We start from the raw sequence: 17,545 nt of genomic DNA, 5'->3' as shown, positions 1-17,545 counted from the left end.
AATTTACATTTCCCAGAAAAAATTCCACATTTTTTCCTTGCGATTGCAAATGAATGGATAAATATCTCATTGGAAACCGAATAATGGGATAATCTATGCTTTTGGCTTCAATTAGTTATGAAAAAAATTTTCGGATAGAAAGATCTGTACATCAAAAACCGGTTGATGCAACAGCAGACGATAACTCTTTAGTTGAAAGGAGCTGGGAAGAAGAAATATTCAAATATTTTGTAGGGAGTCCCTTATGACAAGCCCAAAATCTTAAAGGATTGGAAAATTGTTCAAAGTCGGAATAAATTAGTTCCTCGATGTTTGGGATATAGTCGAATACATAACACTAAAGATCTGATTGTGATTTTCAATCTGATCTATAACTAATCTGAATTTCAGTATTGTTTCAGCAAAGTTGTAACTTTGATAATAGATGAAATATATTGGTTGAGGAACTATGTACATCTTTTTTGGAGATTTTTGAAGAAATTTGATTACACTGTTTTCATAAACTTATGTGTGCAAATTCTCATATTCAGAATCTTCAACCACCCTCTTTGAAATTCTTCCATGTTGAAAGCAAAGGGACTGTGATTTCACTTATTTATTGAAAAAATATATCTATGTACATGATTTCACGACTTACAAGTATTATAATATGTGATGATAAAAATAATCATATTTCCTCTTCTTTGGAGTTGAATCACAATTTTCCATTGTTATCCTCATAGATTTTCTTGATCCTCTCGCAATGGAAAGTGTCGCCCAATTCAGCGGTGACAATTGAGCATAAGTTAGCTTTGTGACAATCATCATCACAGACCTTATCAGCTCCTGTACCCATTCTGAATTTTATTCTGGAAGAGAGAATTGGAATAGTTGAATCTTTTTTTTCATTATATTGTCCATTATCACACCAGTAATCGGTGTAACAATTTCTAGTGCTCATTAGAAGTTTCTGGAAAATTCGGTCTATTTAAAATCTGAAAATTGTGTACCTAATGAAGTTTGATTTTTTTTGTGATGAAAATTCACCTTCAGTTTAAGATGAATCGACCACTTTTTGCGGTTTTTGATGTCGATCAGTGTAATTTCAATTAAAAATCAAATCATGATTAAGTTTTTATCCTTTTTTTAGTTTTCACAAACGATGTAGCATCGTGCAAAATATTCTGAATTTTGAGATAAGCGCGTTTTTGTTCGCCAGTACCGATGAGCCAGAGCGAGACATTTTTATCTACGCGAATTTTACTCATTTTTAGCATATGAGGGACATACCATTTCCTTACCTTCAAGAGTCCACAAAATGAGATGTTTCCCGGCCAGTCCATCATTCTGTATTGAGTAGTTAGTCTGAATGAGTTTTTACGCCGTATTCCTCAAATTGATTCTGTATTAATTCATTATTCGGTACTAGTGTTAGATTCGGTGGTAATTCACACTTCGTATTGATTATTTATTAGTTCCTACTCCGAATGAATTGTGTATTAATTAGGCAGTCTGTACTAGTAAATGATTCCACTCCCTATTGAGATTTCAAAAGAGATCGAGTGTATCGGTTTGGAAGTAATTGTTCGAATTCCGTAGCTACTTTAACAAAGAAAGGCCGTGTAGCGAGTCCAGAGATGAGCCAGCACTCCGTATTGGAACCTCAGCTTCAACCCACCCTTCTCTTCCTATTGTAGACAGTGCTATTAGTGCGAAAGCCCGTTAGTCCTGCCCTTGCTGTGAGTACGATTCCTCGCTGGTGCGCAGACCCGTTACGAGCAGTGAAGCAGAGCAGAACAGAGAACCGCCTCTCACCGCTGTGCCTTGTTTCCCAAACTACAAATCCTTAATTTTTCAGGCTGAGGTCTGAACCCACTGTCCGCTATTCCACCTATTGTACTGTACTTTTCATTTCACAGATACTAGTTTTATCCCCGTAAATCGGTGGATTTTAGAGTGGTGTGTGTGAGACTAACTATTGTGTTCCGTATTTCAAAACATCTAAATGAATTTGTGAATCCGGACTTTGAAATTCAATAGTTATCGCAAATACACTAGATAACAAGGAACCTTGTCTTCGACTTGAAGCCACCAACGTAGGTTAGCTGCTGTACGACGATATTTCTGCAATCTTACCACTTCCGTTCATACTGAGAATGAAAATAAATTTTGTCGAAATTTTTCTATTCTTTACCTCTGATATGATAACGTATTCAATTCCACTGTTTTCGCGCTGTTGCTTTTGTCCAACGTATAAACTTACTTGTTATAGATTTCTAGCAGAGTTTTATTTTTCGCCAAATCTTCAACAAACCGACCAACTTCTATCGGATCTAAGGATGAGAGTCCATATGTTTCCCTGAACGAGTAAAGCTTGTACCAATCCACAGAGTTTTTTTCTGGATACAGATTGGCATCGGTAAGATTGAATGTCCATTCTTCGAAATCGTCAACTCTCTGGAATAGGAAGAGCAATCTTGAACTTCGATATCCTTCCCTTCTCATTCGGATTACTCACATAATTTCTGGTATTAACGTCATAAATTTTATAGCTCGGATTGTTTTCAACGTATGTTGACAATGAAGCTCCATTGAATGCAATTTGTATGGCTTCTGCTGGATTCGATATATTATAGTATAAGAAGAATTCATCAGCGTGCGTGTGACCACTAAATTGACCACTGATGGTTTCGGTGAATCTGTAGCAAATTATAAAATGGGTCAAAGTGTGTGCTTCTTGATGTGGATGAAATGAAAGATTAACTGGTTATATTTAACATATCGGACTATCGGAAAAATCTTAGAAGGTTATTATTATTACCTATTCAGTATTTTATTGTATTCCCTGGCCCAAGTTCCTAGACAAGATTTATATCCTGTTGGTATGTGATAAAGTATATGGACATATTCGCCGTCCTGCTCTGCTTTCGATAATACTTCAATCAACCAGGCAAGTTGACCATACAGATCGTAGTCTTCATAGGCTAGCCAGCTGAAAAGAAGGCTCTCATAGGGGTGTTTCCAAGGAAAAAATTTGTATTTTATAAGATGGCTAACCATTTGCATTGCATTTTCTTCATCATTTACAGGGTTGTCTGAAGTATGAAACCAATTAAAAAATACGTCATATTTTTCTTCTCGTTTCAAAGATTTGGTCCCATACTTCATGTCCACATCCTGTATTTCATGACAATATATGAAAAAAACGGATAAGCTGAAGAATGAAAATCGAATAATGAGCGAAGCCGAACACCCAATTGTAATTCTTTAAAACTTGATTTTTACCTGATCAATTCGATATTAAAACATTTGAACATCTCCTAACAATCCTTATTTAAACCAATACTTCACATACCATTTTTTTACAACTGATGGCATGTCTGCACCTGCGTCTATAGCCACAAAGCGTAGCGTTCGTGTATAAAGGTTAGGCAAAAGTTGTCCAGAGGTAGCAAATCAATTTGTTAAACAAAGATATATGAAAATACATCAGGCGCGAATAGTTGGGGAGCCCAAGAGGGAAATTCGGAATTTAATCGAGCTTGTCAGGTCGACTGAAGGGGAGGTACCTTGGGCTCTGTGGACTACCTCTACCAAAAATTAGACCTGTATATAGGGAGGAATTGTCTAGGATAGCCTGTCAGAAAAGTGAAATAAAAAAAACGAATTTTGTACATACTCGAGCGTGTCAGATTGAGAAATATGTGGTTAATTACATGTTGAAAATTATATATTCTCTCAATCTGACAATTTATGCTTGACGAAAATGTGTGCGACACTCGAGCGCGGTGGCTTTTTTTAATTTGAAGCTAATTATTCAAGAATAACGAAAAAAATATAATCTGACAGTTTCAGCAAGACGAAACAATGAAAATTGTACATAAATAACGTCACAAAAATCAGTTTTTTTGAATTAACTACTCACCTGGGCTTCAAATTTTTTTCGAATTTATTAACAAAGTTGTAGAGCATAACATTTTCTAAAAATTTTGTCTGAAGCAATTTTTTCTATTTTTGAACGTTTTTGAGTTATATGGCGATGAATGTAAAGGGTGGGCAAAATTGGTGATACCTGAATTACAAGTTTTTCAACCCAACGAGATAGAGGAAAATGAATTTAATGTACCATTCATGTCGTCTTTTTTCGAGAAACTAATAATGCCATCAACTGCATTCCTCTATCTTCTTTTGTTTACACGTTATAGGTCAAAATTAAAACAGACACTTTTTTGATAGTAATCCAGTGGCGTACTATGAGTTTTTCCAAAAGGTATATTTGCTGAGCTATAACATAAAGATGTATTTTTTCTTATGAAAACAGTAGTTTAAAATGACTTAGAAAGACTGAGAGTGATGTATAATATATTTCTGAAACGGTAAAAACATGGCGATTCTTTCATTTTAAATTACTGTTTGCATAAGAAAAAACACAACTTTATGTTATAGCTCCGCAAATAAATCCGCAGGAAAAAATCATTGTACGCCACTGGATTGCTATCAAAAAAGTTCTGTATAATGTCTACATTTCAACATCCTAGCACAAACAGAAACGGAGATAATGACCAAAGTTGAAATCAACAAATTTTGAATTTTGGCCTATAACTCAAAAACAAAAGAAGATAGAGGAATGCAGTTGATGGCATTATTAGTTTCTCGAAAAAAGACGACATGAATGGTACATTCATTTTTCTCTATCTCGTTGGGTTAAAAGATTGTATTTCAAGTATCACCAATTTTGCCCACCCTGTACAATTTTTGAGTTATCTAATTTTTAACATTGACACATTAGACTGGGTTTCTACCTTGACCTTGGCTTTTCCCATATGTGGCTAAGCTCCTCGCTCTTATCACCCTCTATAGCTCGAAAACGGTTGAGGGTATGAAAAATTGCTTCAGACAATAGTTGTATAGAATTTTATTATCTACAACTTTCATAATGAATACAGAAAGGGAGATATTTAAAAAATGCCATCTCATCATCTGTCAAACTGCATGTAAGCTTAAGAAACCCCCCCTAATTTTTGTCAGATTAATGAATCAACAAGTCTGCAACACCGAGAATAACCATATCTGTATGAAAATCTGACATGCTCGAGTATGTATAAGTAACGATTTTTTTGCATTTTCAATGGACCTCTGTGACCTTGCGTCACATCCGAATACGAAAGGAGCTCCCTTTTGTACCAATATACATATCCTCTAGAAATCTGACACGTTCGAAAAATTGTTTTTTACCATTGTCAACTCTTCCGTACGGCCAGCCCCATCATGCAAACCCATCATGTCAGATTAAGATGAATTAACTAACAGAGACACGTAGGGCATATACAGTATCTTGACCTGACACTGACACGCTCGAGTATTTACACCTGACGATTCTATTTACAACCTGCAGACTCTTTCCCCACCGCTGAGAGCACATACATCAGGAAACCTTCTTTTCTTTCTACCAACTAATCTTCAAAATCCACTATATCTCCACGACGCTCGAGTAAATCCCGATTTATCATCGTCGACTATTACGAGGGTTCAAAAAATGCGCTTTGAGAAAAGGTACCTAGATACACCAGTATATAGTTAGGGAATGTCCACTGCGAAGTTACACTCAATAATAAAGATTCTGTGTAACCAACCATTATTGGCATGTACATACGAAGCTTCGGCACGCATTGCTTCTTGCTTCGTGACAATAAACGCAGGTGTGGTCGTGGCATACAATAAACGATCGTTTCAACTCCAATTGTGGTTGTTTGAAATTTCCACGGCTACCGCAATTGTCGCTTTTTGATAATATCTAACGTTGTACAAAAAATTAATTAAGAGCCAATTTTCTTTGTTCTTTTGATAAAGCTTGAAAACAACTCACTAATTTTCGGTGTAACAAGCGTTGTTGTTCAAAACAATAACTCTGAAGCCAGGCCTCAACAAAACTGTATAGAATCCACCTGCTTCGATCTTTCCAAGACCTCTTTCATCGGGAAATTCCGCAAGTTCTTCTGTCCGAAGTGCATCGTAAAGCCATTTCGTAGATAAACTAGTCTGATTTATGCTCAAAGGGGCATACCTGTAAAGAGAAAATATGTGGGTGTTTGGAAACCTACGCTTGAGAGTATTCATACATATCACATTCATGTTACCTATAATTAAACTTATAGAGGCTTGATCACATAAAATTAACTGTTGGGGAGATGCCCTTTTTCCTCGAAAGCTGCATTCAATCGGGAAACAGAGTTTCAAAATTCTTTGAATTTCTCCTTAATGAATGCAACTTATGATTAATATCAATGAAAGAGGCCGCCCTCGATATTTCTCATTATGATTGGAGAAATTCAATGAGATAACATTAATGTTTGTAGGAGGACCAAATTTTGCGGTATTTCACTGGAAAGTCTTCAAAACTCAACCCCAATATTTAGTGCAAGAATTTGTATTGAAAACAGGGATTTCAAAGGTCAAAGTTCTTTTTCAGAAATGTCCAATTCTTGTTTTTTAGGTTAGGTTAGGTTAGATTAGATTAGAGGTTAGATTAAAAATGTCCAATAAAATTTATTTCCCTCTATCGATCGTCTCATTTCATCGTTCACAGAAATATAAAAAATTATTAAAATGAAATGTCCAAATTGAGAGTCAATGGTCATGAACACATCTACTAAACATCTGAGAATTTGGTGATGATTTCACATTGCGACAACGACCGGTTGACATATGTAGGCAATCAAAGAAATCTGTCGATGTGATCTGTTTCTTATCTTCAACAGCGGAGTAACAATGGATTTCTCTCACTGCTGCCGTATATGTTGTTACAGTATACTTCAAATATGAAACTTCTAGACGTATGAAGACGAAACGAGGAAAAACTTGGAAACTTCATGATGTATACTCCATTCACTTTTATTCTAGTACTCGGTTGGCCATGATATATTTTTCTCGAGTTTTTGTAACTAGAACGGAGTAAGGTTGTGAAATGTCGTTATTGTCATAACGCTGTTGCCACAACTAATATCAATTAATATTAAAAAATGCTGAAACTGATTGTAAAAGAGAGAAGACATGTTTTCAGGAAGTGCTATTTAGAACTCAGGTCCTCTCATTCAAATAGTAGGTAACAACGATATTCTTATATCTACAATATATCATATTCAATGTGACTGAATTAGTCAATTAATATATTGTTTCGTCTGAATCTAAACGACTTATATGTCAGCTGAATGTTCCCATGATCAGAAAGATTCTGAATGAAGAGGATGACAAAAAATTGGGAGACCCAAAAAAGTTGTGGCATTTGAGAACTTCATTTTAGGGTGAACGAATGCAAAAAGTTACTACAGGTTTTCGATTAATGTCATCGAAGACCAGAAAATTAATTTTTCTATTTTTCATTTGACTTGTCCTGTACATTGTAAAAGTCTTAGGGGATCAAATATATAATTATTATTAATATATCGCAGTATTAAAAATAGACAGTCATTAATACGAGCCAGTTGTCCTATTAATGATTAATTCATGTAAAATTTTTGTTTGAAGGTGAAGTTCCTCTTGTCTCGAAACTTTCTTTTATTATTTTAACTTCCATTGATGAAAGTTGATTTTTTGTTGAAGAATTCAACATTCTTGTAATTATCCATTAATTTATTCTAGAGATATCCATTCCCTACCACAGTATCAGATGCATTTCATCTTTGGGGTGGATTTTTTTGAAATCTACAACTGATATAACGTCTTCAACCTTTGGCCAAAGAAGATAACCTACAGTAAATCTCCTCAAGCTTTATGTGCCAATAATTCAATTTCCTTTCATAGCAAAAAAAAATATATTTAAAAGCTGATCTCTTGTATTCTCCATGCGAATAACTAGATTTGGTATTCCTTCAATCAGTTTGTATAAAAGTCAATTATGTTCGTCACATATTTTCGACTTCATATTTTCCGAAGTGATTCGACATTGTGATAAAATACGTAATTACTAAGACTTTTATGTAGAACGGACAACATAGCGCTGATTTAATACCCAAAAATGTTTTGAAAAGCGTCATAACCCAACATTTTTGTACTATACGGTGGCGTGGATTGTGTCAAATTTCCATAGCCAGCCGAGTGCTAAAATAAAACTGAATGAAGTATAGCTGGGTGATCAAAAGTTCTCGAATCATAGGTCTTGCAAATGAATCAAATGAATTCTGAAAATGTGAAACATCCTGTAAAATGCGATGAATGAAAGTAAAAAGGATCGAATAGGATCGAATAAAATATTCCCTAAGCCATTTGTGGCGGTCCACATATGTTCGGGGACCTTGGAAATATTTCAAGCGGCAGAGTTTGCCGATATATCTCTAGGTTTTGCGTGAAGTGTCTAAACTTACATGTTCATTGGATGGGGTTCGTGGTTGCCTAGAACGAATAAAACAGGAACATCAAAACTATCTCTCAAAAGGTCCATAATTTCCAGCTCCAATTCGGAGTTGCTCTCTCTGCTGGTAGACCACACTCTGTGAGGTATTATGTCACCGGTTGAATACACGTAATCAACATTCTGAAACAGAAGACAACTCTACATCTCGATGTGGATGTTTATGATGGTTACTAATACCACGCAGTAAAAGATAATGAAACTCTGGGAACTCTGAACGAATGCTACGAAAAAAAATGGATTGGCTGTGTAGTACACGGCCATGTGTTAGACGCTGTTTTTATCAAGGACTAACTGAAAAATACTTTCTTTTTGTCGTGATAGAAACATTTTCCTTTCGCCTGGTACAGGAAAAAAAAAACAATTAAAAAATACTGTAACTTTTTGTTACCGTCTTATTTCATTAATAATGTAATAAATTTCAAGTTTCTATTAGTTACTAGGACAGGAGATCTACATTTATGGCCTATTGGCCTCAAAAATCATAATAAAATGAATTTCAAAAACATCAAGGCCAGAAACACTGCTTGGCACTCTTTGCTTTCTCAGTCGAATTGGTACTACACACCTGTCCGATCGGGTTAGCCTGACTCGGGTTTGTCAGGCGTTTTTGTCCCAGTCGCTGGCGACACGTTACGGGTAGGAAAAAGAGCTCTTTGTCTGTCAATCTTCACGACAATAATATCATCGGACGTGCCAAATATTTTCTCGTAAAACTAAAATAATACTTTTTAATATCGCCGCTTTTATCGCTTCATTTGTCATCTCTATTGAAATAATCTACTAATTAAACCAGAGTGATATTGAGCAACTTTGGGTGGAGTGCCTGGTGTCTTCTCCATCAGCGAGGTGTTAACAACGAAGCTTGTACGGAAAGAAGGTTAGTTCCCGGTTTCTCTTCCATTTGAAACCCCCTTTCTGCTACCAGATCAATGGAGAGTCAAGTGGGTTACTTCACAAGCCCGTTGGGGTAAGTAGTCGCATTTTCACCTGTTCAGTTGCTCAATATCCACAATAATAATAATCCGAAATTGGTCGCAAAGTTATTGATATTTTCGAGGTGTTATCATTAATTTCTGTAATGGTGATTTTTATTTCATATTGCTAAACATAAGTAAAAATTTAAGTGAATTCAATCAGTCTAACCATTTCTCTTTTTTATTAAGAAAAGGTGGTTGAAAAACCCCATCACAGACCAAGAAAACCTCAGCAATAAAATATTATCCATTTCTAGCTCAAAAAATTAGGATTGCTATCAAATAATCCAACTACTCTGCAGCCCTCAGAGTGCCAACTCCTCAATTACAAATGAAAATTTGCTTAAACAAAATAAAATTCGTTCTTTTCTAGTAGTTTTATTCAGAATACGGGAGATATTTGGAAAAAAAATCCAATATTTATGGAAACTTCAAGACTTAATTTCTTGCTGTTTTGGATTGTGCGATTCAGCACCGTTGCTCTATAGTTTGTTGCCATTTCAAAGGTAGCTTCATAGTGCCTCTCTCATGGAAGTCTCTATCCCTATTGGCGAGAAACTCTTGTAATCCTGTAATCCATTTTCACAACCTGAGGAATTTTTGCAATGCTAGAAGTCATCGCTTGGTGCCAGATCCGAACTATATGGTGGATGCAGCAAAATTCCCCATCCGATCACCTGGAGTTTCTGGGATGTCACTCATAGACGTTTGTGGTCTATCGCCTCTCCTACTAGCCGTTTCTGATCAATCGCTAGCTGAATTCAGTGTGGCCATATGGAAGCAATTGATTATAAATTATTCCTCCTACTCCCACCACCAAATGAAGAGCAGAACTCCCCTGTTCGTAGGTCCTGTTTTGTCCAACATTCGAGCTGCTTCACCGTGCTTTGACCATTGTGGATTTCATGTGTCATATGTCACCCATTTCTCATCCCCAAGTAACCATGAGAAGTAGGTCAATTTCATTTCGTTTGGTCCAGGCTTCGCAGACACAAATTCTATTCATTATGTTTCTTGTGTCATCATGTATGTTGTTGAATTTTGATTTGTCCAGATAATTCAAAAACGTTTCAGGGTCAATCTTCAATTCATTGGCAATGCTACACGACCCATTCATTGGCGATGCTACACGACTGCTTATTAAAACATTAAACATGCATGTTATATACTGATACAGTAGATATAGGAATCATAAAAACCATTCAAATTTTCTTTAGCAGTCCTCTCATTTTCGCCTTTATCAAAACTGTAAAATGTACCGAATATTTGTTGACTTCCATTTACAACTAAATGGACCAAACAAAAACATCAAGAGAAATGTTTCGATGATGTTTCACAAGATACCCATCACTATACATCCAACTGCCTAACGAAAATAATGGATTTCTAGTTCCCCAACTCAATATGAATTTTGTGCGTTACTTCTCTTCTCACTCTGTACATATGTACTTATTATGCTCCCTATGTAAACAACGCTGATTCAGTTAATAACTCACCTGTGCTTTAGCATGCCTCAGCGTTTCCTCCAATAATTTCATTGGTGTATCAGCACTTCTGTAATCCCCCCAAACTCCACAAGCATCCTCGGAATTTTCCGGTATTCCCTGATCATCTTGACAGCAAAGGGTTTCGCCACATACAGCATTCGAACCAGGTGTGTATCTCGGATCGATATGCATATCTGTTAAATGAAGAATTCGTATTTTGTCATCTCCAGAGATCACCTGGAAGGAACTTTGGTAAGTCGTTATAGAAAACTTAACAACAGAATTCTCGAACATTAGTGACCACATCCTAGTTGCGTTTTTTACCATTGAATTTGAAACATTACTTACCTTCCTCGGTATAACTTCAGGTTTGGGTGGGACGTCCACAGTCCAATTGAAATAATCAAATTGATTGTGGCACGTTGGTCCAAGAAGAAGGGAGCATAACTTTGGTCCTGTGACATTTTTTCCGTTTTCAATGATGTAAAATATCACATCCTGTAAAACAGATCTTCAATTTACTGAACTTATATTATCTCCAACTATCGACGAGATCATTGGCTTTCCGATTATACGGATCCAACACGATCTGTAGGGTCTTTTGGGATTCTTTTTATCGATTATTTTGAACGGATCATAAGATTGTTCTGAAAATTTGGGTACTAGGATTTACGCTTCCGATCTATGTGACTAAAATTTTTCAATTTTGTGACGTTGCCGCTCATACGAAACTATTCTACTAACTACGTTATTTCAGATGGGACACCTCATTTATTATAACTTTTTTTGCTTCTCTATCCCCCTCTGAGAACTTTTGTCTGGTGCTTCCCTTTCCCTATTCCTGATACTTGCGGAGATGTAAACGGTTTTCTACAGAAATTCAAATAAATAAATAATAAATTCAATAAAATAGGAATAAAAAAGGCATTTCATTCTTCAGGAAGCTGAAATTTTGGAAATAGGTGACTGTGATTCTGAGGATGTGTTTCGTGTAAAAAATACTACAAGCTATATATGGTATAGAGGACTGTAGGTTCTTAAAAAAATGAGGTTTCAATAATGCTGCCTGAGTCTCAAATATTAATGTTTGAGAATATAAGAAATTCCTGAAAATAAATTTTTTTCTGTGCTTGAGAAATCTGTCAAGAAATCTCTTCTTATCTTATTCCGTAATTATTATTAGATCAGATCACATTAACTGAAATCCCGAAAACCAGTCCTCCTTTTCATATAGTACAAAATGACAAAGCAAGAAAAAAAATGATATCATGAATAAATTAATATATATCTTACAATTATTGGTCCCAGAAGTCCATTGCAGACCCTGTCGTCTTCCACTTTGAACGTTTTACAAGTTTTTGTTATGATGTTTTTCAGAAATATATCCGGTGTATGAATCTTCTTCAGAGAAATGATAGAATTAGCCAATTCATCGCATAGAGTACACGTCACAACGCTCGATAAATTACCAATTGAAAGTTGTTCAAAAACAGAAGAGTCTATCTGATGGTATTTGGAAACATCCTTCAAGTATTCGGGAAACAGTCCAGTGTGCAAAAATTGTGTAAGACCATCCTTCAAGAGCTGAGCATCATCTGCAAAAAAAAATATTAGTGATTCGGAAAATGGATCTCTAAGCTTCACAATGATTATAAAGTTTATACAAGGTGTTTCAGAAGGAATGATAAGCTTGATTACACTTGATAACGAGTGCTCTGACGAAAAAATAAGTAAGAATTAATTCAGACGCATAACACCCGTCAATATGAATTCAGAAAAATTTTACTGGCTGAATACTAATATTCTACTTGCCATCCCATCGAAGAAGAGTAGGTATATGCTGACAATTGCTTATTTCTCAACTCACACTTCAATTGAAAACAATATGAATTGACAGACCTCATAAGTAAATACTAGTAATAGATAGTAGTCGATGTATGTAGAGACAATAAGATATAGCAAACAAGGTGCAATAGGAGTGACTCGGCTCACTTCGGTATTGCCACAAGCCACGTCACACTAGCTCGCATTGACGTAGCTCACATAAAACAAGGCGGTGCTGTGCGATAAATTCAAAAAACATCTAATAGTAGTGACAATAACTTAGAAAATAGAAATCCATAGTACATCAATTAAATACTGCACAAGGGTTGATTTCTATTTCTTCTATTGAAATATGAAGCGTAGAGGACACTGAATGAAATTCATTCTGATGAAAATCATGCAATTCAGTTTCTTTAGTTTAGTTGTGGATTTTCAGTAGTATTGACCACATCAATTCGATTTTCATAAAGAAAAATGATGGTATTTTGCTTTCATCTGTAAGTCAATCTAAAACTTCTCATAAGCTTACAGAAAAATTGCAATTCTGGACGTTTTTAGTGGTCTGCAGCTCATAGGAATCCAGATCTCTTTACGATAAGTAGTTGAAAAGTAACACTGTTAATAAGATTGTTACAGGAACATTTCCAGAATTGCATTATTTACGAATCTGTCCATAGGAGAGATAGATCGTACGCTACAGAGTTGTAACTTACAGATGAAAAGCAAAATACAACCATTGAACATATTGAGATTCTTACTCCGATTGATTCATAGTACCTACTAAAATTGCAACCGTTTACATTATTGTGAGCACAAAAAACATAATAACTCGATTCATTCGAGATTCATCTCCCTGAAATGAAAATTGTCAACAACCAAGATTGTTTGGATTCTTGTCATTTGAATCCATGAAAGAAATGCTCTTCGCACGTTGTGAAAAAGATGTGAAGTAATTCAAGGAAAGACATACGTTCAGTCACAGAGCTTCAACCTTCAAAATTCCTTAGCCTACTTGATGACAAATTTTAATGAACGCACGTTATTTTGAATAAAATTTAAGGGAAAGTAGTACAAACGATTCGAGATCAAGACGATCGACATTGGTTGCTTTACGGATGCTACGCCAAATACGAAAATGTGTCACATCTGTGAGCAATAGCCTGAATTACGTAGGTACTGAGTCAGTTGAAAAGTAGAAATTACCACGTCAGAGGTAATATTAGGAATATTGAATAATTTTCAGTTATTCCTGAATTTCAGCGTAATTTTTAAACACTAAAGTTTTTTCTCATAAAAAAACAACTTAATTGGAAAAAAGAGGCAGGGTGGCATTAGGACGTTCTTCAACTTCAATTCAGAAAAAAGTCCAGGCTTTCGGTAAAAAATTAAAAGCGTTAATTTAGAACTAGGGAAGGCCGATTTTGAATGGAGATTTTTGAGGTATTACTTCTGCTTAAGTTTCCGGGTCATCATTTGTGTGATTGAAAAACTTCTAACCTGTAAAACCGGGTGATAGTGTGTGCTTTCATCGTGCAAGGATCTGCAGTTCCACACGTCCGCCTGCAAGCGATTGATTGGTAGAATTTGTTGCTCTGCGATTTTGGTGTCCTAATATGCTATTGAGGCGACGGCATATAGTGTGTCGGCCTCATTTTTCGATTCTTGATATCACCGGATGACGGTGAAATGATATCGCGATTTGCAGCATATTCAGAACTGACGTGGCCGATACTTGATGATAATGCTTAATTGAACTAGAAACAAGTGTCACTATCACAATAGAACCTTCAGGTAGGTCAAGGTATATCTTTTACCTTCATAAGTATCTCATAAAATTCCGAGCGTATTTCAGATTCTAATGGCACTTATGAGCCCCATACACTATCAGTTTAACTGAAGATAATCGACAGGCTGTCGATCGGAGTCGTCTACACATTGATCAGTTAATCTTAAGATCTTGAATTGCAGGTGGCGCGGATTGAAGGTGTGTGAACACCGTACAGATGGGGAACTGACGACAGATCACCTTATAGGTACAGATCTGTCAGATCCCTACATTAGGGAGCATCTGACAGTGAGTGATAGGAACCCTACCACACACATACATAATGTTAGTTGGCCTGCAGGCTCTGCACTCATGATGTTTGTTCCAAGTACGTCCACCTGCAGGCAGTTGACTGATAGTCTATGTTGCTCTGCGTTATTGATCTCCTATTCTCTTGTTGAGGCGATGACCTGCAGATATTCGCCTTGTGTATGGGGCCCATTAGGTTCACCTTATTCGTGCCAATATTTGGGTTCACGGCTTACGCAGATAATCACACCTGGTCAAATTTGAGGTAGATCACTATCACCTAATTCATAGGAAATAAATCTCAATCAATAAATTCCTGCAGCATTAAAAATAATCTGACTAGTTTAGTGAAGTTCGAAATTCCGCACACATAGTATCCTCTGTTTATAGGCTGCATAAGTAACACAAGCATTTCTTCCTATCGATTGTGAACAAACAGAACTTTCAATCCTTAAATTTAATCGACTTTCCGTCCTTTCAAACATGAGAGGATACATAATATGAATTCAAGAATAATTGACACCCCTGTAGGACCTTGGAACATAGATATAAGAAATGGAAAATAAACATTTGTAATTGTCCAAAGACTGGAGTGAGATAGTTGCTTAGTGTCGTCTATCACAATTGAGATAGTTGAATCTGACATCATTGTCACGTCAATGTCAGGAAAAGGTAGGAGCTATACAAATTTATTTATTTTACGCCACTGCCTTAGTGTAGCGCTAGACAGAGAAGCATCGAATGTTTGTACCACAACAAATACATTCATAGCACGTCCATGTCCATTCCTTGTATTTATGTTCCAAGTGTAGGACTTCAAAGTCCAGGCGCAGCTTGATATCTGGTCATAAAACATCTTCAATAATTTCTGTAGTTTCAATCACAGAACTTGAATATATGAATATAACCTATGCAACTATTTGAAAAACAATATTCATATTCAGAGCATATTAATCAGCATTTAAAATTGATAAAATTATGTTTCCAATTTGTACGATTATAAAATGAACATAAAGAGTAAATAGTACAAATTCAAATTTTTTTCGATCAGTGCATAGATTCACATATAATAATAACGGGATCTGCGTCCACGCCCTTGTAGAGTCTGTCACTCTGTCCTTCAGTATGGTATTTGTGCATGTTGTAGAAAAAGAAAATAAGAAATAAGAAAATATTACCTCATTATTGACAGAGCGCAGAAGAATTTACTACAGGTTCTCTTTAAAAAGCCTGTCCTGTTTCCAACGAAAAATTCTAAAGGGAGCTGAGGATTCTTGATCCGTCATGTGAAGGCTTTAATAACTTCTATTTCAAAATGGGGACACAGACTTGACTTCATGGATTCTGCTCATAGAACACGGCAAGCAGAGATGTCTAAATAGAGAGAGATCATCGCTTCTCTACAGGCTGTCCCAGACGTATAATTTTATACCCTCATATCTCAAGTCCCCGCAGAAGTTCCATACCTTCAAGAAATACACAAATTTCTGGTTGCTAGATGTTTTTGAACGTCACGCAGTTCATAGACTATTTTGAAATTCTCGAAACAAGGGACTGAAAAATTCAATAATTCCGTCACTGGATGATTCAAAAGGAATCTGGGAGGGACGCTTGTATAAATGTTTTTGGTTCTTTTAGTTTAATTTTATAGCCACACTCTATTCAAAATTTGATTGTTGGAAACTCATTGGGAAACACTTTTTTTCCTATTTCGCGTTCTTTCGCGAAAACATTTGCTCACGAAAAATACTGCGTTTCCCAACTGGTTTCACAAATAACTATTTTGTGCGCTCAGTGCATGTTAAAATTTTATTATTCACGCTACTCTTCAATATATGCCTACGAAAAAGTGCCACTTTTCAGACGTCAATGCGTCTCACAAACTCCCAGGACTCGGCTACGACTCGTCCTAGAATTTTGCCTATTGGTCCAAAAAAACCTATTTTCCGAACTTGTTACGTGAATTACTATTGTCAGGTTTATTGCATCCCCTCAGAGCCTCAAAGAAAAATCTATTTTAGGATAATTATTTTTTAGCTGTAAAGCTTGTGTCTTTCGATAATATTTAGGGTAGAATTGGTCTTGCCCTAATGACTTTCATTTCAGTGGATATAGGTCATCTGAGTTGTTTTCCTTGGTTATTATTTAAATACTCCACTGAGTCTCCTAACTAGTAGACTGCACCAAATTTATAAAGGGGGTTGTGCAATTGCGAAGAGATATTCATCCTTCAAACCAAAATAAAATATGACCACAGTATTGTCTCAGTATAGGTCTATCGAAGTATTTTTAGAAACCAGCTAGTTTTGTCTTTCTCACAAGTACATAAAAAAATTGAAGAACATAACGCTGAATAAAATTGAAATGTAAAAATTGAAAATGCCCTCACCTGCACCGATTTTTTGAAAAACACACAGAGAAAATATAGTGAACAATAAGAGGCCCTTCATATTTACGAATGATCTACTTTTTCGGCATATTGAAGTGTTCACTTTAAGTACCTGCTACCGATACTCATTATCTTTTTATCGTGTCAAGTGGTCTAGAATATTCATATCGAGATCAGATTCATTACATTTTAGTTGGGATCTATTGAAATCACTGATTTCGCAACTGATGCATATTCAAAAATTCGACCGATTTCATGAATACACTTATTGTTATGTGAAGTAGCATCATTTGATGACAATGCATTGATTCGGATGTATCATAGTAAACATTTTAAAAACATGTTGAGAAATTTGTTGATGGAATTGGACATATATGGTGATATACAGTATGTGTTCGAAGTGCCCTG

General features: G+C 35.8%; 2 protein-coding genes across 3 annotated transcripts in view; one reads left to right on the top strand and one right to left on the bottom strand.

The window, feature by feature from the left end:
- The window catches only part of LOC123309346 (transient receptor potential-gamma protein), a 297,127-nt gene that overhangs the window by 208,013 nt on the left and 71,569 nt on the right, over positions 1–17,545 (top strand). The window lies entirely within an intron of this gene.
- On the bottom strand, positions 581–17,373 carry LOC123309348 (sphingomyelin phosphodiesterase-like). Its single transcript, XM_044892428.1, has 10 exons — positions 17,138–17,373; positions 12,144–12,445; positions 11,199–11,348; positions 10,860–11,087; positions 8,340–8,509; positions 5,846–6,043; positions 2,801–2,971; positions 2,498–2,678; positions 2,243–2,436; positions 581–848 (listed from the first exon to the last, which is right to left on the bottom strand). The coding sequence occupies exons 1-10, from the start codon at positions 17,196–17,198 to the stop codon at positions 695–697; spliced, it is 1,809 nt and encodes a 602-aa protein (XP_044748363.1). The 5' UTR covers positions 17,199–17,373; the 3' UTR covers positions 581–694.

The sequence above is a fragment of the Coccinella septempunctata genome, chromosome 3 (assembly GCF_907165205.1).
Source record: "Coccinella septempunctata chromosome 3, icCocSept1.1, whole genome shotgun sequence".
NCBI lineage: Eukaryota > Metazoa > Arthropoda > Insecta > Coleoptera > Coccinellidae > Coccinella > Coccinella septempunctata.
This window is presented reverse-complemented; position numbering and strand designations above follow the sequence as displayed.